Source organism: Saccopteryx bilineata, chromosome 7 (assembly GCF_036850765.1).
Source record: "Saccopteryx bilineata isolate mSacBil1 chromosome 7, mSacBil1_pri_phased_curated, whole genome shotgun sequence".
Classification (NCBI taxonomy): Eukaryota; Metazoa; Chordata; class Mammalia; order Chiroptera; family Emballonuridae; genus Saccopteryx; species Saccopteryx bilineata.
Genome location: NC_089496.1, coordinates 13,592,069 through 13,619,699, shown reverse-complemented (window position 1 = coordinate 13,619,699; position 27,631 = coordinate 13,592,069). Strand labels below are relative to the sequence as shown.

Sequence of the window (27,631 nt, the reverse complement as noted above, 5' to 3'; positions counted from 1 at the left end):
GAGGAAATAAATGATATAGAAATTTAAAAAACAATATAGAGGATCAATGAAAGCAAGAGCTGGTTCTTTGAAAGGGTAAACAAGATCAATGAACCTTTAACTAGACTTACCAAGAAAAAAAGAGTGAGGACTCAAATAAATAAAATTAGAAATGAGAGTGGAGAAATAACAACTGACACAACAGAAATACAAAATATTGTAAGAAAATACTATGAAGAACTGTATGCCAAAAAATTAAACAACCTAGGTGAAATGGACAAATTCCTTGAAACATATAATCTTCCAAAAATCAATCTGGAAGAATCAGAAAACCTAAACAGACCGATTACAAATGAGATCGAAACAGTTATCAAAAAACTCCCAAAAAAGAAAAACCTGGGCCTAATGGCTTCACTGGTGAATTCTACCAAATATTCAAAGAAGAACTAACTCCTATCCTTCTCAAGCTATTTCAAAAAATTCAAGAGGAAGGAACACTTCCAAGTTCCTTTTATGAGGCAAGCATAATTCTTATTCCAAAACCAGGAAAGACAACACAAAGAAAGAAAATTATAGGCCAATATACCTGATGAATTTAGATGCTAAAATCCTCAATAAAATATGAGCAAACTGGATCCAGCAATACATTAAAAAAATCATACATCATGATCAAGTGGGATTTATTCTGGGGAGACAAGGATAGTACAACATTCTTAAATCAATCAATGTGATCCACCACATAAACAAAAGGAAGGAGAAAAACCACATGATAATTTCAATAGCTGCAGAAAAAGCATTCGATAAAATCCAGCACCAATTTATGATCAAAACTCTTAGCAAAGTGGGAACACACAAAACATACCTCAACATGATAAAGTCCACCTATGACAAACCCACAGCCAACATCATAATTAATGGACAAAAACTAAAAGCAATACCCCTTAAATCAGGAACAAGGCAGGGGTGCCCCCTTTCACCACTCTTATTCAACATAGTACTAGAAGTCATAGCTACAGCAATCAGACAAGAAGAAGAAATAAAAGGCATCCAAATTGGAAAAGAAGAAGTTAAACTATCATTATTTGCAGATGATATGATACTGTATATAGAAAACCCTAAAGTCTCAGTCAAAAAACTACTGAATCTGATAAATGAATTCAGCAAGGTGGCAGGATATAAAATTAATACACAGAAATCAGAGGCATTTTTATACACGAACAATGAAATGTCAGAAAGAGAAATTAAGGAAACATCCCCTTCACTATTGCAACAACAACAAAAAATAAAGTACCTAGGAGTAAATTTAACCAAGGAGGTTAAAGACTTATACTCAGAAAATTATAAAACATTGATAAAAAAGAAATCAAGGAAGATACAAATAAGTGGAAGCATATACCATGTTCATGGTTAGGAAGAATAAACATCATTAAAATGTCTATATTACCCAAAGCAATTTATAAATTCAATGCAATACCAATTAAAATACCAATGACATACTTCAAAGATATAGAACACAAATTCCAAAAATTTATATGGAACCAAAAAAGAACACGAATAGCCTCACCAATCTTGAAAAAGAAGAATAAAGTGGGAGGTATCACACATCCTGATATCAAGTTATACTACAAGGCCATTGTACTCAAAACAGCTTGGTACTGGCATAAGAACAGGCATATAGATCAGTGGAACTGAACAGAGAACCCAGAAATAAACCCACACCTTTATGGACAATTCATATTTGACAAAGGAAGTAAGAGCCATCAATGGAGTAAAGACAGTCTCTTTAATAAATGGTGTTCAGAATATTGGACAGCTCCTGCAAAAAATGAAACTAGACCACCAACTTACACCATTCACAAAAATAAACTCAAAATGGATAAAAGACTTAAATGTAAGTCATGAAACCATAGCATCTTAGAAGAAAACAGGCAGGAAGCTCACTGACTTCTATCGCAGCAATATATTTGCCGATTTATCTCCACAGGAAGTGAAATAAAAGACAGGATAAACAAATGGGACTATATCAAACTAAAAATCTTTTGCACAACCAAAGATAATATGAACAGAATAAAAAGGCAAACCACGCAATGGGAGAACATATTCTACAAAACATCCGATAAGGGGTTAATAACCAAAATTTATAAAGAACTTGTAAAACTCAACGCCAGGAAGACAAATAATCCAATAAAAAAATGGGCACAAGAGATGAATAGACACTTCTCCAAAGAGGACATACAGATGGCCAATAGACAGATGAAAAAATGTTCAACGTCACTAATTATTAGAGAAATGCAAATTAAAACCACAATGAGATACCACCTCACACCAGTCAGAATGGCACTCATCAACAAATCAACACAAGCTAGGTGCTGGAGAGGATGTGGAGAAAGGGGAACCCTCCTCCTGCACTGCTGGTGGGAATGCAGACTGGTGCAGCCACTGTGAAAAACAGTATGGAGATTCCTCAAAAAATTAGAAATGGAACTGCCCTTTGACCCAGCCATCCCACTTATAGGAATATATCCCAAGGACACCATATCACTGACTGAAAAAAAGATGCACCCCCATGTTTATGGCAGCATTGTTCACAATAGCGAAGATCTGGAAACAGCCCAAGTGTCCGTCAGTGGACGAGTGGATTAAAAAGGTGTGATATATATATACAATGGAATATTACACGGCCACGAAAAAGAAGGAAATCGTACCTTTTGCTACAACATGGATGGACCTGGAGACTATTATGCTAAGTGAAATAGCCAGGCAGAGAAAGAAAAATATCATATGACCTCACTTATATGAGGAATTTAATGAACAATGTGAACTGAGGAACGGAACAGAAGCAGAGGTGAGATCAAAGGGACCAGAGGGAAAGTGGTCAGAGGGACAAAGGAGGAGACGATTGGATCAGAGAAGGGAAAGAGATTAGTGAAATTATATATACATAACAGAGTGTTATAGAGAGCCGGACAGCAAATCCTGAAAGGAAGAGGGGAGAGCATTGGGAGGAGGGGACAAAGTGGGTATCAAGGGAAACACGGGGGAGGGAGGGAGAGATATATTTGGTGGGACACTTGAATCTATGTAAGCACAATAAATTAAAATGAATAAAAAAAGTTATTTTGAAAAGTCTTATAAAGGCTCTACAGGTATTATTATAGGGTATTCTATATTATCTAAATACTTTTAATAACCCTCCCATTTCTTAGTTTGATTTTGGAAGAGTTTTTGAATAAAGTCATATCTCTTAGCTATAGAGATGGTTCCTGAGAGTGGACATGAGAGGAATCAGCTGAATAGGAAGTGATAAAACCTGAGCCAAGAGATTTAAGATGACTGTTTCAAGAGGGTGTTCTTTGAAACTCAGTTTGGAGATTTCTGGCAGCTGTATAAAGGTTGGCAACTGCTTTCGGCAGTAATGCCTCCTGCACAGGGAGATGAGGTAAGGACTGGCACACGGGTTCTGTCCTCCAGTGGCCAAGCAGGGTGTTGAACTGTCTAGCCCGCTCTGAAACTCTTTGACTAAGATCCTCTTTTAAACAAGGGCAGGCGACACATTTGTTCTTTATGGGGGACAAATTTTACAGTTACAGAAATGAAACAAAAGGGGTAGGTGTTAGGAAAAGTAGCTTTATAAAAAGAGAATTAAGAAGTACAGTGTCCCTGGCTGGGCAGCCTGGCTGGTTGGAGCATCATCCCGAAGCACAGAGGTTGCCAGTTCCATCACCGGTCCGGGCACACTGATGTTCCTGTTTCTCCCCCCTCTACCTTCCTATCTCTAAAGGCAATAAAAATAAACATTGACAAAGAAGTAGAGTGAACAGGGGGTAAAATCTTCAAGTTGTCAATACAAAGTGCTCAGACTATCCAAAATACTTCCTAGGTGTCAGCTCTTAATCATTTGTTACATCTCAGTCTGTGTTCAAGACAGCAAAATATGGAAGCTTTCCCTACTGTTTAGACTTGATTGTGTGACCCAAAATATGTACAATTCTTTTAATAATTTAAAATACAGTTGAACAATGTTACGCTCATGACCATTCTGGCTACTGTTAACTAATTTCATAAACTTTATTTTTAGTCATAAAAATGTTTACATAATTGCATGACAGTGAAAAGAGATTATAAATTGCCTCTCTGCCTCTCAGTTTCTTCTACTTAATAATTTAACACATACACATGCATATGTCACAACTACATCAAACACACTAATGTGTATTTTCTAAACTTAAATTGATTTTGATATCATGAAGGGTAAACTAAATGAAGACTCTGAGATCTCCCACAAAGCTTTTTGTTTCACAAAAATACATTAGACAACAATAAATAAATGAAATATAACAAAGACTATTATAGAGGTATATTATAAAGGTATATTAGAGATGAGTGTTTAAGAACTGATGTATCCTAATTAAAAAATCTAATAGTCTCTCAGTGTTGTATAACTGAAATGTTCGAGGCGTAGACCTATAAGGTTTGAAAGAAAGAGAATCATAAAACAACTTGTACAATACACTATTATAAAAGGAAAAAATCTATGTTCATACATCAGGCTGCAAAATAGCTGAATGCATCTCTCCCCAACAAAACAAGTTATGTCTTAAATTATGCAAAAAATGATGAATCAGTAGCAATTACATCATATTTATGATGTGTTTTATTCACAGCTTAAAATTACACTGATGTCATAATAAGTACTAAGCAGAAAGCATGCTACATGAGAACTATGGTACAAAGATAATTACCTTCCCCCATTACCTATATCCTTGTATAATCTCCTTCTCTTGAGTGTGAGTGGAAACTGTAAATGGGATGAGACATCACTCCCATAAGTATGTTATATTATATGACAAAACAAGATTATCCTGGGTAGGTCTAACCTAATCAAGTGAGCCCTTTAATAGAGTTTTCTCCCGTTGGTTGCAGAAGAGGTCAGATATTCAAGTATTAGAAGGACTTAATGCCTCTTCGCTGCCTTGAAGATGAAGGCCACACAAGAAGGGATGTGGGTGGTCTCTAGAAACTTAGAGCGAATGCTGACTAACAGCAAGAAAGGAGACCTCATGGAGTCACTAGATTTTGCCAGCAATGTCAGTGAGCTTGGAAGATATTTTTTAAAGCAGCCAGAGGAGAACTCGGCCCAGCCAACAGCTTGAGACCAGACTGTGGTCCCCTAAACAAAGAATCTAACCATGCTCCTGTTCTAGAGTGTAAGCTGATAATGGGTGCTATTTTAAGTCAGTCTGTTTGTGGTCATCTGCTACAGAGCAGTAAGATAACTAATAGCTAAGTACAAATTTTGAATCCCACCCCCAAGACAATTCACCAGTACTTATCCAATTTGTTTTTTCAACATTTATATGAACAGTGGTATTTGCATTTTTGTAGTCATGAATCTACTAATCATTATTAAAATTATAAATACAACTCAAACCATTCTTAGTCCTGCAGTTTCAGGGACTGAAACCAGCTTTGACTTTTAAAACTTATCATGCCTTTTGGGGCATCAGCCTTAATCCAGTTTTCATGTTTGCTTCCTTGATTCATGAGCCCTGAAACACAAAATACATGAAGTGATAGTATGAGTGACAACAGCAATATTTGTCTACATAGACTCTAACAATACTATACCTCTAAAACTAAGAACACATTGGCACAGCAAAAAATCATCTTAGTAAAGTCAGAGTTTGAGAAGAGTTACAGAGGATACCGGCGCTTGTCCCTCCTTCATTTGCTCAAACAACTCTAAAAGGGAAGCTACTGTTTTGTTTTTAATTTTTTAAAATTCATTTACTAATTTGAGAGGAGGGAAAGAGAGCAAAGCATCGATTTGTTGTTGCATTTATAAGGCATTCATTGGTTGACTACTGTATGACCAGGATCAAACCCACAATCTTGGCATATTGGGATGATGCTCTAATCAACTGAACTACCCAGCCAGGGCCACTATTCTGTTCTTTATTTGTATTTTTTTTGGTATGGTTTTTAAAAGGGCAATGTATTTAAGCACAACTGATAAATAAAAGACATGTATTTAAAGTATGCAATGTAGTAAGTTTTGGCATATGTAAAAATTCTAAGCATATCTATCACGCCCACAGGTTTCCTTGTGCCCCTCTGTAATCTTTCCCTCCTGTGCCTCCCTGCTCGTCACCTCCAGACCCTGCCCCCTTCCTGAGCAATCACCAATCCATTCTGTGTCACAATGGATGTTTCATTTTCTTAAATTTTAATAAACAAGATTATACAGTATGTACACTTTTTTGAAAATCTGGGGTTTCACTCAGCACAATAATTTTTCAGTTCACGGTAGCATGTATAAGGTAGTTTCCTCACACACGGTGATCAGTACTTGACTGAGTGCTCTCGGGCACCCCATGCAGCACCCTCCTCCCAGAGCTCTCTCCTGTGAACTCTAGCAGCCCTGGTCTCCACAGATGCTCAGCTCAGTCTCCTTCACTGGGGAGTCTGTCGGGCTCTGCCTGTTACCCCTCGCCTCCCTGCAGCCCAGAAATTCTCTCAAGAATTCTAGTTCTGTTGTTCTCTCAACCAAGGTAAGTAAGGCTTTCCACCTCTGGCACCCCACTGCACTGTGCACTTTAGAACCCAGTCAAATCTAAACTGAGCAGAGTTGAGCACATACTGTCTCAGCTCATCATATCAACTTTCTTTGCTGAATCCAAACACAAAAATCAGGCATCCTTTTCTTTGATGTAGTTTTCCCTGTGTTAGTACTACATATATGATATTCCCAGCTGATGAGGAGGTGCTTTGTACCATCCGATCTCTGTGTCAAGTGCTCACTTGATAAAAATTCTTCTCTGAATTCCTACGTCTCATTTAATCTGAGCCATAATTTCAGCCATGTCTTCGAGTTCACAGCATCTTTCCCAGAACATAGCTGAGTATTCAGTGACTTCAAGTTTTTCCTTCCCTTGTTATATTTTTAATATCATTATGACCCCACTCCTCATTAAATTGGTAAATCCCTGTGTTAGAAGCTTTTCTTTTTCCTCTAACTCTTCATCATTAAAGGGTTCAGCTCTGTCACTTTTAATCTGTTTTTCTTTTTATGCCTGTGCTGCATTTGGTTGGTCAGGATTTCGAGGTTTCTGTACCTAGCAGGTTTTCTATAATACAGAATTTCTTTCTCTTGTGATTCAAGTAAACAGAGGAAAGAACTGAAAATCTTGAAAAATGGTTGCTCTAACTTTATTATATTTTTAAACAGTTCTCAAATATCTAAGATCTTTTCCTTATATATTATTTGTCACCTTCCCAAGCATGTGCTTCTTGCTTATGGAGAGAGAAGCCGACCTGTCTGTCCCCTCTGCAGCAGTACAGGCCACACATGGTGCCATTGCTATGAACAAAATGAACACCAGCGATTTTAGCTTGGAAACAATACTCAAAAAAATAAGACAACTTACAAAAGTCTATTTAGGTTCCTCAAAATAGCTTTCTCTATCTTGCCAATAAGTAATTTACTGAAAGCTCTTTATACCTTGGCCTGAATCTGTAGAGGCTCTCCTTTAATTTGTAAAGTTTATAAATTCCTTCCTCAAAAAACCTTGTAACACAGATTGGAGCTTAGGGGTACAGAAACCTTGTTCCTCATTTAAATCCCTTTGCCAGTGAAAATCAGACAATGTTTCTTTGACCAACAAATAGGAAACGCCCACCCTATCCCTGGGTTGTTTGGCTTCCTTTAATGGGAAAAAATTTCTTCTCAGGACATATTTTTAAACTATAGCATTTGTGCTCTAAATCTGCCTTGTTTAAACCTACCCAAATATATAAATCTCCCAAGTACTTTTTTGTTTATTTCCCCAAATACCTAGTTGAGAAGCGTTAGTCATCAATTAACCCCAAATGCACCTGATCTAATCAGCACTAGCTGTGGATAAAGACGGGGCTCTAGGAGTAATTTACAGAATTTAGTTCTCTGGTCCTAAAACAGGCTTGAAAAGCTCCTCAGCTGAGGTGAGCTTCTCTCTGCACCCCCTCCTCCAGCCCCTAAACAGACTGTTCTCTCACGTTTGGTTCAGAGCAATAATTCCGGTGCTGCCTTACGAGCAGCAGATTAAACTTCAGTGCATCGTAGTTGGAGGATTCCCTCTCTTACATTATAAACTCGACTGACCACCACTATGGGAAGCATTTACTAGACTAAGTATTTTAGGGAGGGTCAAAAGATGTAAAGAAGACATGCTAATAACCTCAAAAAGCTGGCCAGCTGGCTAGGAAAATAAATCACACACTTATGAAACATAAAAATAATTATTTTCTTTTTTAATCTGTATATTTCACAAACAAAACCTCCAATACCGCACACAATTCCATAATCATTATTTTAATGTTGTCAACACTCATTAACTGCTTAGTCGTCCCTTGACAAAAGTGCAACCCAAGATATCTTGACAACAAATTTTTACTGATAAGTTTTAATGGTGCCTATCATTGTATTTTCTCTCAAATACCTGGACTAATAACAAAGATAATCATACTCCAGGTTTTGAGTAAGTATATAATTAATTAGTTTTGCCAAAGATATATTCTTGGAGAGGATTTCTCTTTCTCAAATTTTCAATGTCTAATCTCATCCACTGAATTTTTCATTTCAGATACTGTACTGTAGTTTTTGTTTTTTCTTGGTGACAGAGACAGAAAGAGAGCAACAGAGAAAGGAACAAATGGGAACAGACAGACAGGAAAGGAGAGAGGTGAGAAGTATCAATTCTTCGTTGTGACACCTTAGTTCAGGGGTCCCCAAACTTTTTACACAGGGGGCCAGTTGTTCACTATCCCTCAGACCGTTGGAGGGCCGGACTATAAAAAAAACTATGAACAAATCCCTATGCAAACTGCACATATCTTAAAGTAAAAAAAACAAAATGAGAACAAATACAATATTTAAAATAAAGAACAAGTAAATTTAAATCAACAAAATGACCAGTATTTCAATGGGAACTATGGGTCTGCTTTTGGCTAATGAGATGGTCAATGTCCGGTTCCATATTTGTCACTGCTAGTGTAACAAGTGATATGACGTGCTTCCAGAGCTGTGACGAGTGCATCTCGTGTCACCGGAAGTAGTACTGTACGTGAGCAATGCCGCGCTTTGTGGCGCCGCCACATACAGTACTCCAGGAGCACAGGATGCATCTCTCACTGACCACCAATGAAAGAAGTGCCCTTCCGGAAGTGCAGCAGGGGCTGGATAAAGGGCCTCAGGGGGCCGCATGTGGCCCACGGGCCGTAGTTTGGGGACCCCTGCCTTAGTTGTTCATTGATTGCTTTCTCATATGTGCCTTGACCAGAGGGCTACAGCAGAATGAGTAACCCCTTGATCAAGCCAGCAACCTTTGGACTCAAGCCAGTGAGCCCGTGTTCAAGCCAGCGACCTTGGGTTTTAGAACCTGGGTACTCTGCATTCCAGTCCGATACTCTATCCATTGCGCCACCACCTGGTCATGCTGTAGTTTTCATTTCTATTTCTAGAAATTCAATTTTGGTCTTTTTTACATTTCTGATGTTTTAACTTTATTCCAACATGTGGAACACAGTTATAGTAACTTTTATTTTCTCTCTCTGCTAATGCTAACATCTGTATCTGTTCTGGGTGGATTTTACTTGATATTCTCTTCATTATGGGTCATGTTTTCTTGCTTCTGCATGTCTGATGTCCTTTGATTAGATGCCAGACATTGTGAATTTTATTTTGTTGGGTGCTGAATATTTTTGTATCCTATAAAACTTTAGCTTTATTCAGGGATACAGTTAAGTTATTTGGCAACAGTATAAGCCTTTCATCTCTTGCTTTTATAATTTTTTAGGCAGTTCTGGAGGGGTGCTCAGTCTAGTGCTAATTGTTTTCAACTACTAAGTCCTCTACCCGATGCTTCATGAGTTACAATTTTTTCCAGTCTGGCAAGAGTACAGTCATTATTCCTGGCCCTGTGTGAGCACAGGTTCCATTTCCTCTGATGTTTTTTGTCCTCTGAACTCTAGCTGTCTTGGTCTCTGTGGATGCTCCACATGGTCCTCCCTCTGTACTAACTACAGCCTGGAGGCTCTCCAGGCAGTTGGCTGTGCTTTATTTTGTTCCCATCAGTGATCACCTTCTGTCATTGCCTAATGCCTAGTGCAGTGGTTCTCAAACTTTTTGAAGTTGGGGAGCATTTAAAATCCTACAAATAATTGTAGGCGCACTATATACAAATTTCTGAGAAATATGTTATAATAAGTCAAATATTAAAGAAAAAATATAAAGTCCAAGTGTGCTTTTATGGTAATTAAACAAAATAAATACAAGAAAATTAAATTTTATTCTGACATTAAAAAACATTTTTATGTTACATTTTTTGTTATGCTTTTTAGAATTTGTAAAAAAGAGGGGTTAAAAAAAATAAAAAAATGACAAAAAGTTATCTTTTTATATATATAGGCACATTCTTAGTAAGATTTAGTAAATTCGGCAGGTCCTGGCGCAAATGTGTTAAGTTTTTTCATTCTTGTGTTTATGAGAAACATGAGCCTGATGTGTCCTAGAGATTTCTTCAATGTTTGGGCATATATTTGAAAGGCAAACTCTCATTTCCTCGTCAATACATTGAAGAATTCCTCTCTTTTTACTCTTGTGTTGAGTGCAGAAACCCCCCACCATACATATCATCTTAACTTTACACCAAACAAAGGATAGAAGAAACTTGCCTCCAGTCTTTCTGGGGAACATGGGGATAGTGTAAACAACCCAGCATCACAGCTTAACAGCCTTTTGCAACCTAATCAGAAGAGTGAGGTAGGGGGTTGGACAAACTGTCAGCTTACAGCCAATTCCCCACACCTCTGTCCCCCAAAAATCTAAATTCTAAAAACCCTGTTGGTTTTTTGGTCCCCAACAGGCACATATTTCTCTGAAATACCATAGGGCGCACCTGGAAATCTAGGGCGCACCAGTGTGCCCTGGCACACACTTTGAGAACCACTGGCCTAGTGTCTTGGAAACTGTTTTTTCATGTATTATGTCTGTTTAAAATGTTTTGTTGTTGTTATTTTAGGTAGAAGGGGAAATTAGTCCTTTTTACTCCACGTCTTGCCTGGAAGCCTTCATTGTTTCTTTCTGTTTTCCACTCCTCCTTTCCTCCCTGCATCATGCTCTTACTTGCTCTCTCTCTCTCTCTAACTTCTTATTTTAAAATAATTAAGGACTCACAAGAAGTTGCAAAAATAGTAGAACGAGGTTCTGTGCACCCACTACCCAGTTTCCCCCATAGTGACATCTTGTATTATGACAGTACATTATCAAAACCAGCTAATCTGTTAGCAAAGTACAATTAATTAAACTACAGACCTTACTCAGATTTCACCATTTTTTGCATACTCACATTTTTATGTTTTAGATGTGCTTTTATGACATTTGTCATATGTATAGATTCATATAACCATCACTATAATCAAGATACAATCACCTATGACATCTCTTTATAGCCTTCCTCCCCTTCCTTCCCTAACCTTTGGCAACTACTTGTCTGTTCTCATAATTTTGTAATTTCAAGAATGTTTCATAGAATCATACAGTTTGTTACATTCTGAGACTTTTTTCACTCAGTATGATACCTTTAAATTCCATCCAAGTTGTGTGTTATCAACAGATTCTTCCTTTTTATTTTTGAACAGTATTCCACTGTATGAACATAAAATGGTTTGTGTGACCATTTACTGGTAGAAGGATATTTTAGTCATTTCCAGAGTTAACTATTACAAATAAAGCTATGAATATTTGTGTGAACATTTTTATATGAACAGTTAAGTTTGATTTCTCCAAGAAAAATGCCAGGAGTATAAATGCTGGGTCATATGGCAGTTTCATGTTTAGATTTTAACACTCTGCCAGACTGAATGCTGGACTGACTGCATCAGTTTACATTCCCAGCGACAGTGCAGGAGAGATCCCATCTCTTTACATCCTTGTCAGCATTTGGTATTACTGGTATTTTTCATTTTAGCCATTCTTCTAGGTAGGTAGTAGTATCTCGTTCTAGGTTTAACTTGCACTTCACTAATAGGTAGTGATGTTGAACATGTTTTTGTGGGGTTTTTTTTTCCATCATGTATCTTCTGTGGTTGCACTTATACAATTACACTTTTATAAGCACAAATCATTTTTAGTTCACTACTGGAAAGAGTTCATTCAGGGTATGATTTGGCCGTGGTCCAGTATTTCTTGAATGATCAAAATAAATACAAAACCACAAAAAAACAAAAAACCCAGGCATCACAAGCAGAATTCCAGTGCTCTGTGACTGGGGCTACACTTTGGTCTCTAGTCTAAGGGTCAGCAAACTATCGCCAAATTTGGTCAGAGGGCTGTTTTGTTTTGTTTTTGTTTTTGTTTTTTTTGTCCTAAGAAATAAGAATGACTTTTACATTTTTAAACCAAAACAAAAGAATATACAGAAGAAACCATATGTGGCCTTCAAAATCTAACATATTTACTATCTGGCCTTACATATAAAGTTTGCTGATGAGTTTGAAACAAAACCTGTCTTTTTTAGGGGCAAACATTAAGAAAATTGATGTCTGATTATCTATTATATCCCAGGGTCTTACACTTTACATTATGATGGGGAAACAAAATCACCACAAAAGCCTCTAACAGTCTTTATTCTGTTAGTAAATTTCTCTAAGTCATTCTGAAGCACATCTACATGACTGACAGGTTCATGTGCTATAAACTTGGAGAAAACCAAAATTTCAGAGTGTTCTAAAAAAATGTATTTCTACTAGTCATATCAAAAGACTATTTTTTTACCATTTGGAGAGAAAATACTGTCTCTAGATCTTAAAAGTGCCATCCAGTGGCCCTTAGTACCATTTAAACCTCTTTTCTAACCCATGGACCAGTTTTCCATCATAAATCACAACACCATAAACATAACTCTCCAGACAAAAAACAAATGAGAGCTCTCTTCTAATTTGGTTTATTTTGATCCCAATGAATTTATTTTTGTATGCTTTACATTTCCAGTTTGACTAAAATAAAGTAAAACCAGTAGTACCACTTTCCCTACTGTGACTATGACCAATAACAATCTGGGGCTGGTAATACACTTCATCTCTAATACTCTCTAAACACCGAAACTGGGGAGCTGGAAGAGGGCTTTGTACCATTAGCACTTTTGGGCTTAGGGAATGGCTTGATATTCCAGTGAGGTTTCATATCTAAGTTGTTGAACCAAGTCTAAAAGAGAACTCAACTTCTTTCTAGAAACATTTTGCCTAAGCCATTCACCATCTGTTGAATTTGCCATATATGGACAGAGACAAAAGTTAGAACCAAGGATCTCATAAGGATTGGAGAATGGACCCCAAAGAAAACACATGTGCACATCTTTTTAGTAGGTAAATATTTCAGCCTGAGAGAGTCCCAGGTTTTCTTTTGACCTCAGAATAACATCTAACATTTGTAAATCACTTTAAGAATCATACAACGTATCCTCATTTACAAGTGACAGCAACAGCAAGAAAAAACATGAAGCAGGAAATCAAATAAAATCATAGGGCTGAAACATCAAACCCTGTGGGAAGCCTGAGTCCCAGGGACTAAGTTTTACGGCATGGCTTCTGGTAGAACTCATGTGCAAAGCCAATGCAGACCTCTTAGCGGTATTTCCACTGCTGAGCTTCAGAGGCCCTGTAAGAAAGGCCCAGATGAGCTGGGCTCAGTTGCCTATAATAACTCACATAGAAAGCTGCTATTTATTTCTAAAATTGGGTTTCAGATTGAAAATCTCCACAGGAGAAGCAATCTGCCCTAATATTCTAAGCCTCTTAAATCATTCCATTCACTTGATAAATAAAATCTGTGGCCTTCAGGCACCCAAGTTTTAGAATCAAAATGAATTATGAAAGTTTCTCTAATTCCCATCAGTTGTTCATACAGCTCTCTCCAGAAAAGACTGCTGTGTCTGTATCTGGGTCCTTCTGCACTATCACTCTAACGGACTTAATCTAATATTACAGACAACCTGTAGATACGTCTGGCTCAACCTTATAGTGTATCATTTGCTACTAGACAAAAGAACTCTGCTAATCCATATTTAGAATCTTGTGCTATGAATAGGAAATAAAATTCATTCTGCAATTGAGCCTTCCTGGTTTAGGAAGAAGGAGCTAGAGTATAAGACATAATAATAAATTAACACACAAAAAGAACTAACTAGGCTGAGAAGCTTCATAATAACCAATTAGGTAAGGATGATGCATCTTCCTCACAGCATCCATTTACCTGTTTCTTCAGCCTAAATTTGTTGAAAGCTTATTTACATGTTGAATTTAACACAGATCATTGTGGAGTCCAAACTACTGAACTTTGTCCTGAATTACTGCATTAACCTGCTGCTAATTAGCTTTTACTTCATTCTACTGTTGTCTTTTCTACTATTTCCCCACTTAACACTGTGATCTTTCTAATATACAGACCTGACTATGTGAACCCCAGATTAAAACCTTCTAGAGCCTTTGCAGTGCACTTCATATAAAACCCAACTCGGCCCTATGTGGTATGACCCCTCCCAAACTCTGGTCTCGTGTGCCACGATACCCCTCCTCTGTACTCTAGCTACACTGGACTTCTCTCACTTCCTCACAATACTAGTGTAAGTTAGATATACCACCTACATTATCTCACAGTACCACCTACTTAACTTACTGTAACACTTTTTCCAGTTTATTGTATTCACTGGTTGGTTTGTCTTGCCTCACTAGAATGTAAGCTCCTCAGATGGCAAAGATCACACTTCATTACCTTTGCACTCCTAGTTTCTTGTAGTTGCCTGACTTAATAAATGCTTGTTGAATGATTGACTTACCAAATAAAGAAAAATAAAGAAGACAGCTGGAGGAACAGCTAGACTAAGGAAAGATGATGTTTGTTTTTAAGTACATTAAGTTGGAGGGGGTAGTACTGGTTTAGTGGAATAGAAACGGGCAAGAAGTTAATAAAGAGATCAGGTCTGCAGATGCTGATTTTATACAATGACAGAACTAGTAAGTATCCTTAAATGATTTAATGAGGTCTTCATTTTTGTTCTAATAGCTGAAGTGATGAGAATGGGGTTTTAAAACTAATTAAACTTCTAAATTTCAGAAAGGCATATGATTTTATGTGTAACAGAAAGAAAAATGACAATATAACTTTATAATTCAAACATTCTTAATATAGGTAAAATAATTTGATTACACTATCATTCAGACCACTATTAAATAAATTTGAATTATTTATAGATTACAGGGGTCAAAAAAAGGTAATTCTGTTGGTTCCTTATCAAATTCAAGAGATTAGATCACAAGTAGTTGATTCTTTCATTTAATATATTTAATTTTCATCATGTAACCAAGAGTTACCCATTAAGTATTGAGTGTACGGGTATTATTTTATTACTATTGTGCTTTTGTTAATAGTCTACGATTTTTAACACATTGTTTTCTTAACACAAAAATGAAAATTTTAAACAAGCTTGATTTTTATGACAACACCCACAGTTGCTGCTGCCACCAGCACCAGCACCACACACTTCCTTTTCCTAGACGTGAGCTCATGGATAAGCCTGTAGTGTACATGCCTGGACACACTAATTTCAATGTCTTCCTTGATGCTGGTAAAATTTAAAAAAAAACCTCACTAGCATTAATTTTTTTAGTATGTACATCTATACAATAAATATATTTATTTATTTATTTATTTTGTGGGGTGCACAGGCAGGACAGACAGACAGGAAGATAGAAAGATGAGAAGCATCAACTTGTTGAAGGACTTTAGTTGTTCATTGATTGCTTTCCCATAAGTGCCTTGATGGGGGGTGGGGGCTCAAGCTGAGCCAGTGACCCCTTGCTTAAGCCAGCAACCTTGGGCTCAAGCTGGTGACCTTCGGGTTCAAGCCCATTGGTTCATGTCTACGATCCCTACCCAAGCCAGCAAGCCCGCACTCAAGCCAGATGAGCCCCCGCTCAAGTCAGTGACCTTGGGGTTTCAAACCTGGGTCATCGGCATCTCAGGTCAATGTTCTATCCACTGTGCCACCACCTGGTCAGACTATACAATAAATATTTTTAAAAGTAGTATTGGTAATCAGTGCAGCTAAAGGTAATTAGAAAAATGTGCAGAGCTAATCACATTTCTGGGACTGAGAAACTTTTATACTAAAATTGCAAGTTTTTGATTTGCATAATACTGAATCAAACTCCTATGTATTCTAATCATACAAAGTTAACTTTAAATCTTGCATTATGTTATTTAGTTGATTTTTAAGTCTAAGAATTAGAAAGTTGCTGTGCCAGAAAAAAAATTATTTTTAAAATTTTGAATTGGTGTAAAAAACAGCATGTAAAAATTATCACATCTTAACTACTTTTAAGTTTACAGTTTGGCAGAGGTAAATATATTTACACTATTGTGTAACAGATCTCCAGAACTTTTTCATCTTGCAAAACAAACTCTATAACCACTGTAAACTAACTCCCCGTTTCCCTCCCTTTTCTTTCTGTTTCTATGAATCTGACTACTTTAGACATCTCATGTAAGTAAAATAATGTAGTATTTGTCATGTTATGATTGGCCCAATTCACTTAGCATAATGTCCTCAAGGTTCATCCAGGTTATAACATGGGGCAGGCCTTTCTTCCTTTTTTTTTTTTTTTTTTTTTGTGACAGAGAGAGGGACAGATAGGGACAGACAGACAGGAAGGGAGAGAGATGAGAAGCATCAATTCTTCGTTGCAGCTCCTTAGTTGTTCATCAATTACTTTCTCATATGTGCCTTGACCGGGGGGATACAGCAAGGTTAGTGACACTTTGCTCAAGCCAGTGAACTTGGGCTTCAAGCCAGCAACCTTTGGGCTCAAGTCAGCAACCTTTGGGCTCAAGCTGGTGAGCCCGCGCTAAAGCCGGCAACTTCAGGGTTTTAAACTTGGGTCTTCCACATCCTAGTCTGACTCTCTATCCACTGTGCCAGCACTGAGTCAGGCCCTTTCTTTCTTTTTAATGCTGAATAATGCTGTATGTATTATATCACACATTTCATTCATTCATTCATTCATCAATAGACTGGGATTGCTCTACCTCTTGGCTATGGTGAATAAGGCTGCTATAAACATGGGTGTGCAAATATCTCTTTAAGATAAGAAAATTTTTAAGTCAATTTTATCCTAGTGAGTATTTAAAACAAAATGTCTGCACTGTGTTACTGATAAGAAGTTGGAAGAAAAGAGTGTTAAATACCAAAATATGACAATGGAAAATAATAAAAGACTAAAACTGCAATTAAGTGTATCATACTTATGTATGGACAATGATATTCATCTTACAAAGCAAAATGTAGCCTCCTTACCAGTAATTATTATACCATCATCTTTATGAGCTTCAGACATCTCTTGAATTTGAACTTCTGAGTTCACATCAACCTCTTTTCCTGATAATTGTAAATGAGCTTGAAGAGAAGGTTCAACCTTGACGAGAACAGAGCCTGTGATAAGTTTATAGGAGAGTTTATTAATGCAAAGAAATGAAAAGTCCCAGAGCCTATTACAAAGATGAGTGAACAGTAGCCCTGCTCCCGGTACACTGTCTTTATTCCTCGGCGTGTTTTACTTCAACGGCAGTGTCTTCTCCTTACTGCCAGGTAGTCAATGCCTCCTTACTCCCAAGGCGTTCAGTTACTTCTATGAAGAGTATGAGTTATTAGGACATTATGAACTACTAGTTCTTCTTTTGCCAAAAGCCCTCTTCACAGAAAAGTGAGTGGTTTATTATACATGAAGCTTGTAGAAAGGATTTACCATTAATTGAGCATTTACTAAGGTGAAATGTAATTATACTTTAATTACCTCTTTCATTCTCCATGTCAACTAGGTGGTATTATTATAATCTTGATTTTACAGATGAGAACTTGACCAAGTTCCCACTAGAGCTAGTATTAGAGTCTAGGTCCAGTTCAATGACTACAAAGCCCATGCTCTAAACCACTGTAGTATTTCACACACGGCTCCCTCATCATATTACAAAATCTGTGACCTCATTGATCATTGTAACACAACCAGAATGATGAGCTCTTGTGCCTTAAGTTGTACTTTGTGGGGGGTAAGTGGATACTGATAATAAAAACAGAATATTTGAATTTTAACTGACTAATGTTTCTGCTCAATGGATTACAATCTTTTCGGTACCTCAGGAAAGACACTCAACTTTATTTCTACTATAATCTTATAGTGATTCAAGCTTCTAAAGGAGGATATAAGAAAAAGAACTCTAAGGAATTGTTTTTCAATACAATGAGGTGGGTTGCAGTGCAAACTCACAAGCGTACTTCTCTGTCACAAGATTTTCTTTCTCTGTTTCTCATATATCACAAAAGTAAGAGGCCCTGCCATGAAACATTAGCCCCGGCTCTGCACAAGACGGTCAGGATGACAGCCATGCTGGATCCTGTAGAGATTCCTTTTAGGGTGCAGTTACTATGGGTCACTGCTTGTCTTGTCGTTTGGTTAACATCAACTTAAGTTTACTTAAGTAACTTTATATCTTTTTAGCCTTCCTAACTGGAGCTGGAAGTTTGGGGTAAGACTGATGACCCCTCAAGAAAGGGGTCAAAGCACATTACTCAGAGTTTAAATGTAAACTACTGACAGCAGATTCCCCATAACAACAGATATGAGGGCTTTAGGACAAAAACAACCCTAAAAAATTTCCAGATGAAAAAAAATACACATTTTTCTACCAAACATACTTTAAAAAGTAGACTAGAATGATTTAAAAAACTTTTTAGGACTTTATTATATCTCTAAATACATCAAATGTGAAAATTTGTTTCTTCTCTTAAATGAATAAGGGATCTGAAATCTGTGGTAGCTTTACAATTGTTAAGCAATGCAAATAGTTTTATCCCCGTGTCTTTCTATACCCTTAAAAAACAAAACCATCACTATACTATCAAAGTCCCATTACTGTGTGCAAATGAAGACTTCTTATGATTTGAAAAACCCTGGCCAGCTAGCTCACTGGTAGAGCTTCAGCCTGGCGTGTGGAAGTCCTGGGTTCGATTCCCAGCAAGGGCACACAGGAGAAGCACCCATCTGGTTCTCCACCCCTCCCCCTCTCCTTCCTCTCTGTCTCTCTTTCCCCTCCAGCAGCCAAGGCTCCACTGGAGCAAAGTTGGCCTGGGCACTGAGGATGGCTCTATGGCCTCTGCCCCAGGCACTAGAATGACTCTGGTTGCAAGGGAGCAATGCCCCAGATGGGCAGAACATCGCCCCCTGGTGGGCATGCCAGGTGGATCCTGGTCAGGCACATGTGGGAGTCTGTCTCTCTGCTTCCCTGCTTCTCACTTCAGAAAAAAAACAAAGAATTCTTATGATTTGAAAACTCCCAAGTGTCTCCACTTTAATGTGGTCATTTATTTTTTAGAAAGGAGAGCTTTTGTTTTATCTTCAAACTCTTTTCACTTCATAAACTGCTTCACGGTTACTGACATCAATACTGTTTTTATTTTAAATTGAAATATTAGCATTAAAATTAACTGCACCATTTACTGAAGGCATAATTCACTGAGATTAATAGTTTTACCAAGGACAAATTTTAAGTGGAAAAGTCAGTATTCAGATACAGGCCTGACTCAGCCTTTCTGTATTTTTTCCGAAGCTGGAAACGGGGAGAGACAGTCAGACAGACTCCCGCATGCGCCCGACCAGGATCCACCCGGCACGCCCACCAGGGGGCGACGCTCTGCCCACCAGGGGGCGATGCTCTGCCCCTGGGGGGGGGGGGGAGTGCGTCGCTCTGTCGCGACCAGAGCCACTCTAGCACCTGGGGCAGAGGCCAAGGAGCCATCCCCAGCACCCGGGCCATCTTTGCTCCAATGGAGCCTTGCTGCGGGAGGGGAAGAGAGAGACAGAGAGGAAGGAGAGGGGAGGGGGTGGAGAAGCAGATGGGCGCTTCTCCTGTGTGCCCTGGCCGGGAATCGAACCCAGGACCCCTTGCACGCCAGGCCAACACTCTACCACTGAGCCAACCGGACAGGGCTCTGACTCAGCCTTTCTGAATGAATTAATAAGGTCATGCTGCCTTTCACAGGGAGAGAGAAAGCAAGCACTGGAACAGTTTCTCACCTGGTACAATGCTGAAGACCTAAGAGACTCAAGTGGCTGGCCCCTGAGCCCTACGCAAGACAGTGGCAGAGTTGGAAAGGAGTCTAGATGTCTTTACCAACCATTAAAAAACAGAGTCATATATGGCATTTTGTGAATGCCATAGAAGTCATATAATTGCATTTTCTTATTAGAGACTCAAGGAGAAGAAAAACCATTATTATGACATTTAATATTACTAGTAACAGAGTAAAAGCTCTTACATGAAGTCTTTTCCTGTTTTGTATGGATGGACAAAAAGTAATACAAAACAAACAAAAAACATTGTCAATTTTCATTCTCATGAAATCTTTTTGAGTGTTATTTAAAATGTTCCAGTAGCCTATTAAAATGGCCTGTGATGTTATAAAATTTGATTGAGATTACAATTTTGTTTCTCAAAATAACTTTCCATTACTTTAAAAAGTTACTGTTGCCAAAGGTATGACAATTAAGAGACCTGAAGTATAGTGGACACAGAAATCTTTACTTCTAGTTATCTTTAAATTTCTGCCAGTAACATGGTTCCAGTTGGTGAAAACAAAATTGTAATCTCAATCAAATTTTATAACATCACAGGCCATTTTAATAGGTTACTGGAACATTTTAAATAACACTCAAAAATATTTCATGAGAATGAAAATTACAATGTTTTTTGTTTGTTTTGTATTACTTTTTTGCCCATCCATACAAAACAGTTAAAGACTTCCATGTAAGAGCTTTTACTCTGTTACTAGTAATATTAAATGTAGTAATAATGGTTTGTTTTCTTCTCCTTGAGTCTCAAATAAGAAAATGCAATTATATGACTTCTGTGGCATTCACAAAATACCCTGAGTAGCATTAATGAAGCTCTTAGAAATTTAGTTGAACATGATATTATTTAAAGGAAAATAATGTGATCTTGAAAAAGCTGTATGTCAGCAGTAACTTCAGTTTCAGACCTCTGTGTTTGTGGTTTTATTTTGTCACTCTGACAAGTGAGCCTCCTTGACAAAAAAATGTATTAAACCAATGTGGAAAAAAAAATTACTAACAGCAGGAACAACAGGTCTCTGTAAGGAAGTATTTTCCTTGTTATACATGTAGCCCTGCTCTGGCCAACATGCAAGAGCTTCTAGACCACATTTTCAAAGATTTTTATATAGAGCTATAGTTCTTAACTTTCTGTGCCCAGGCCATTTCAGCCCCTACTGCCAAGGTACTCAAAGCACCCGAGCCACTTGCTGCCATCTGTGAGTGCACACACATGTACGCAGTCTTCAGATGACTAATCAGTGGGCCACTTTAATGAAAGACCTGGACTCTTAAAATAAGTTATTTGTGTTAGAAATAAGATTCAGACACAGAATAAGTCTTGTCTTGATACTTCAAAGAGACTAAGGGGACACTCCAAGTGATCGATTATTTCAGGACCACATTTTGAAAAGTGTTCTAGAGTGACAGCCTCACAAGGTCCTCTTACAGACTGGTAGAATGCTTTTAAAAATGCATTGGAGCATTTGCCAAAGAATACTCTATTTAAGACATAAAGCTAAACTGAAAAACCCGAAAACTAATACTAAAACATTTCACAATAGGAAGTCAATATATTACATTTTTGCTTGCACTATATAGGTAAAGATAGTCTTCATGGCCACCTGTCCCCAAAGTTTTAAAAGTCATTGGTCTATGGCAGCAATTTTCAACCAGGATGCTGCAGCAGGCACAATGGTGTGCTGCAAGAATTTTTAAAACATGCACTACCTGACTATTTAGTCAGCTGCACTGACCTCTTTCTCTTAGATCGTCAAATAAAAAAATGCCAACGGCCAACACAATAGCCATCAGGTGTGAATGAATCAAAATTATACCTACTTTTTTTGTCATATCGGCAAGAAAATATATTTTTTCATGTGCCAAAGAGTTTTAATAATTAAGTTTATATGTGCCACGAGATGAAAAAGGTTGAAAATTGCTGGTCTACAGGACTAGTATTTCAGTCTTTAAATCAGGTTCTATCAGAAGAAATTTTCTAGAAATCACTCTGTCAGTACTATAAATAAGATAATCTGACCATCTGTTTCCTGATGTTATATAAAACCTTCCTTATGCCATATGTCAAAATAAAACATTCCACTTGGCTAACCTTTATGGGATTTCAATTCCACTTTCCCCAGTTGGCTGACATAAACATCTAAGGCTCCTTGACAAGTTGAGGCTTTCAGACATCCAGAGGATGAATCTAGGGGAAGAAAAACACCATAAGCACGATCATTCTTGAGTAACTGAAATGATAAACTTTAGATAAGGAGCTAAGAATCTTGCGCGTTTCTTTTTCCCTCATAACTATGCCATCTTCTGCTTTAAAATGAAAACAGGAACAGAAATCTATAGTTATACACCCAGACAACTAAAAAAAATCCCTATGGCTACAGTATCCTGCAAACTTACCTCTAAACCTCTGAGGCCCCCTGTCTCAACACGGACTCTAAAACATAAGGTAGGAAGGATGGTGCACAAGCAATGAATCCTCGGCAGTCAAGACCATTAAGCATCACAGATATTTAGTTTATTATCGATTTTCAATATTTATAAAGAATTATAGCTTGTAAACAGTCACATATAAGTAGCGGCAAAGTTAACAAAAATCAAAACCTCTTCTTTATTCTTTTAGCAAATTTGCTAGTACTAGCAAGTGCTACTCAGAGTAAGATTATATAAGGTTTTGTTACTTTTCTTTCTTTTTTTTTAAGTGAGAGGAGGGGAGACAGTGAGACAGACTCCCGTATGTGGCCTAGGATCTACTGGGCAACCTGCACCTGGGGCCAATGCTAGAATCAACTGAGCTATTTTTAGCACCTGAGGCCAACTCTTGGAACTGAGCTATCCTCAGCACCAAGGCCAGTGCTCGAACCAAGCCACTGGCTTCAGGAGGGGAAGAGAGAGAGAAGGGGAAGAGAGAAGCAGATGGTCACTTCTGCTCTGTGCCTTGACTGGAAATCAAACTTTGGATGTCCATATGGGCTGACACTCTAACCACTGAAAAAACCAAACAGTGCCAGCATTTCTTAAAGGGACAGAAATGGGGGGGGTAATCACTTGAAGTGTGGGTAAAGCTTGTTTATATCTAAATATTTCTTATGTCATCATTGACCTTCTTTGTATTTTAGAGAGAGGTACAGACAGGAACAGACAGACAGGAAGGGAGAGAGATAAGAAGCATTAATTCTTCATTTAGGAACCTTAGTTGTTCATTGAATGCTTTCTCATATGTGCCTTAACTGAGGGGCTCCGGCTGAGCCAGTGACCCTTTGCTCGAGCCAGCAACCTTGGGCTTAAGTCAGCAACCTTGGGCTTCAAGCCAGCAACCTCTGGGCTTAAGCCAGCGACCACAGGGTCATGTGTATGATTCCATGCTCAGGCCAGTAACCCTGGACTCAAGCTGGTGAGCCTGCACTCAGCCCAGGACCTCAAGGTTTCAAACCTGGGCCTCCATCATCCCAGGCTGACACTCTATCCACAGTACCATTGCCTAGTCAGGCGACTTCCATTTTACAATCAGCCAACCTTTCAAATTCAAGTCAGAGATAAAGAAGTAAAAGAATGATGCTGAAGAGTTGGTGCTTACTAGCTTCTCTTTCTTTCTCCTCTCCCATGGAAACTGAACCTTATTAAAGCAGTATTCTATCTGACTGCCCTGAGAAGGCCAATGCATATTTTTTTAAAGAGGTCTCTTAAAAAGCATATGTAGGAACTTTTATTAATTCAAAGTGAAAACAGAGTTATTAGGGAGTGTGATGAAACTAATGCCAAAAATTATACTATTATATTTTTTATAAAATATGGTGAAAAAGTATTTGTGTAATTATAAAGAAGACAACATTTTTCTTTAAATTTTAGATGACTCTAAACACAATGTCTTGGAAATAAGATGTTTAAAGTCTGACTCAAAGATAATTTATAATAATTTATACTAAAAAATGGCCTTTATCAAAACCAATTTAATTTTTAAAATACTTTGCAATTTTTTCTTTTTTAATCTTTTCAAGACTTTATTAATTTTAATTATTTTTTATTTTTTAAGACTTTATTTATTCATTTTAGAGAGGAGAGAGAGAGAGAAGCCAGGGAAAAGCAAGAAGCATCAACTCTTATATGTGCCTTGACTGGACAAGCCCAGGGTCTCAAACTGATGACCTTAGCATTCCAGGTCAATGCACTACCACAAGTCAGGCTTAATTTACTTAATTTTTAAAATTTAAGTACCGGTGGCATACAATATTGTTTAGTTTCATATATAAGTTCAACATTTACTTATTTTTTAAGTATCATACTTAAAATTCTAGTATGCCACTACAGATAAATGACAGACTACGTAGACAAAGATGAATATCTGTCTCCTCAAGTACCAACAGAAACTGCTTTAAAATCTCTTACTGCATCCTAAAAGAGGCCACGTAAAAATATATTATGATAAAGAAAATGTAGACATATCATGTGTGCATTATCTCAGGTTGAACAAAATAAAATATTCGACACAGTTTGATTTCTTGCTTTCTCTAGGGCTGGGGTCGGCAACCTATGGCTCGCGAGCCAGATGTGGCTCTTTTGATGGCTGAATCTGGCTCGCAGACAAATCTTTAATAAAAAAAATAATAACGTTAAAAATATAAAACATTCTCATGTATTACAATCCATTCATTTCCTACCGCTTATGTTCATGGTTGTGAGTGGCTGAAGCCAATCACAGCTGTCCTCCGGGACAACACCAAATTTTTATTGGATAATGCACAACATACAAGAGAGTCGTTGTATGGCTCTCACGGAATTACATTTTAAAATATGTGGCGTTCATGGCTCTCTCAACCAAAAAGGTTTCCAACCCCTGCTCTAGAGGGAAAAATACAAAATGTTTATGTGGTTCATAAATCATACTTTTCACTTATCTCTCCCTCTCCCTGCAAATAGAAAAAATAAACACAGCTAAGTAATTATATCCCAAGTCACTAAGTAACTACATTCTCATGTTATCAGTGTTGAGCTCTGATAATGGCCTATCCCTGAGAGACTGTAAAAAATTAAATTAAAACTCAGGATGTATTTTCAAAAGAGAAGGCAAAGATGATATTAAAAAAGCTATGTAGTAAAACATACAGTATTTTTTTCCTTATAACACAAATAATTGAAACTAAAAATCAACTATCAGGAAAGAGTCAAAGTAAGGCTTTATTCACAGAATTTCATATTTTGGAGACTGACATAAAGGAGATATTCTATAGCTCCTAGAGGAAGCCTTAAGGGAATAAGCATTAGAAGGTGATTAAGAAGTAAACAGACATTGTTAGCCTAGACCAGTGGTCAGCAAACTCATTAGTCAACAGAGCCAAATATCAACAGTACAACGATTGAAATTTCTTTTGAGAGCCAAATTTTTTAAACTTAAACTATATAGGTAGGTACATTCCTTATCGAGGTAACGCCAGCATGTGGTATTTTGTAGAAGAGCCACACTCAAGGGGCCAAAGAGCTGCATGTGGCTCGTGAGCTGCAGTTTGCCAACCAGGGCTCTAGACGGTGGTTGGACTAAGTAGACTTCTATAGTTTTGTCATCACAATTTGGGACAAAGATATTGTTAGTCTGACAGAGACTTCTGAGTTTTCCTGGAAAATTACATATACAAAAGAGAAAAACTAATGTCAACTACCAGTTAACACAATATGCAACCAAAGTAATAGATAGTTGTAGTATGCACTTTGCTAGTAACAGAGCATAACAAATAAGCTTGAAAGGCTAAAATTCCAATCTTTGCTATTTTTCTAAAGATAAAGAATTCTCTCAAAATTGGCCAAGTATATTCAGAAAATTCTTCTAAATTTTTATAATCCTGTCAACATGTAGACACTAAGAACAGCAACACAAAAGATATTTCTTGATTTTTACAACTTGATGCCTGATGTATGACCAGAGGCCGCCACCATCATGGCCATGTACATGAAGGTTCTCACCGAATTCAGGCAGATGGTAAAGAAACAATGGAGCCAAAAAATGGTAGGCCATTCCTTTATTAAAGTCTCACACTGGCCAATGAGCAAACACATAGGGCTCCCAAAGCCACTGACACATTCTCTGGTTCCACAACCAGGGGAATCTTCTCTGGTTTCTCCTAGAATCAAAGGTCCCACTAGTCTTAGTGGAGCTCGCAAAGTCCCTCAGCTCTGGTTCCCCATCAGCTCTCTTTCTCTTTCCCAGCAAACATGGCTTCTTCTTCAGCACTCTTCATTCTCTGTGCTCTCACTCTGCATGTGAGAAACATGCAGAAACATGGCTTCTTTTTTCCTCTTCTTCTCTCTCTCTTTTCAAAATTTTCTGGTGCAAAAACCTCTCCTCTAGCAAACATTAGCAAAACAATGGCCCTTCCCAAGCAGGAAGGTAATCTGCAAATTCACAAACCACATACACCTGTTGCTGCCCAGCCCCCAATGCAAACTATAAACGAGCAAACATAAAAATAATATTTTACAAACTTATTTGACCAACACCTATATTTCCAAAGCTACACTAATTCCAAGTAAAAGGAACAAATTTTATATTCAATATATACGACTAAATATATAAGCCTTAATTTGACTTAATAATTTTTAGTTGCAATTATTTATATTATAGCAAAAAAGTTTCAAAGGCAGAATTTTAAGGTTACTTCAAGTACTTTTCTAAATTAATGTCCTCCCTAGGTATTCTGTATTTGGGAAAGAGCATATAGGAAGGAAGCTGGGCTTATGAAAAACACACAGAGCACCTCCCTGCTCCACCCCCTTGAAGATTTTTTTTTAAGGATATAATTACCAGTACACAGCTTCTGGCCATGACTTCCAAAAGAGGCAACAGAGGACAAAGTAAGGCTCTACCAGCACCCCAGGCCACCATTACCTATTATCAAGCTCTGCTCTCTCCTGCTGACTTGGTTTAAATGGAACATGACCTGCTGTTCCAGAAGAAAGTTATTATTTTAAAAAATATGAGTTCAAGAAAAATCAAGGTTTTGATAATCAAATCTTCAGCTTCAGAAGAGAGCTCTATATTACAGAAATTAGGAAAAATAGGGTTTGGGAGGTAGCTTAGAACATACATACAAAATCCAAATGACTGAGATTACTTAAGAAACTGATCAATTATATTACCTAAAGTAGAAATAAAGGACTATAATTATACATATTCTTCTTAATAAAGAAATCATGGCAAGGACACAGTCTAAGACTACTTTCCTGAAATCAGATAGGATAATACCTAAATCATCTCAAGTCTCTTAATACTCCAACTGGATAATATTACACAACCTTTTTTCAACACCCATTCCAGTATTTTGAAGCCTCTGCTATTCTAACAAATTTCACTCTCAGGTTCCTAAAAATCACTTTTTGTTCCTTTGCAACTGTTTCCCTTCCACTAATCTCAATTCCTCGAAATTCAAGTTACTCAGTAGACTTTAATCAG

General features: G+C 37.5%; 1 protein-coding gene across 2 annotated transcripts in view; it reads right to left on the bottom strand.

Annotated features, from left to right (window-relative positions):
* Positions 1 to 4,615: 4,615 nt before the first annotated feature.
* The window catches only part of FAM185A (family with sequence similarity 185 member A), a 61,277-nt gene continuing 38,261 nt past the window's right edge, over positions 4,616 to 27,631 (bottom strand). Inside the window, exons 6-8 of one of the 2 annotated variants that reach the window (XM_066239863.1) lie at positions 22,286 to 22,381; positions 17,367 to 17,501; positions 4,616 to 5,528 (exon numbers count right to left, since the gene is read on the bottom strand). In XM_066239863.1, coding sequence (XP_066095960.1) covers positions 5,416 to 5,528; positions 17,367 to 17,501; positions 22,286 to 22,381 — 344 coding nt within the window. In that variant the 3' untranslated portion in view covers positions 4,616 to 5,415. The remainder of the gene's footprint in view (positions 5,529 to 17,366; positions 17,502 to 22,285; positions 22,382 to 27,631) is intronic. The other variant, XM_066239864.1, reaches the window with a different exon arrangement.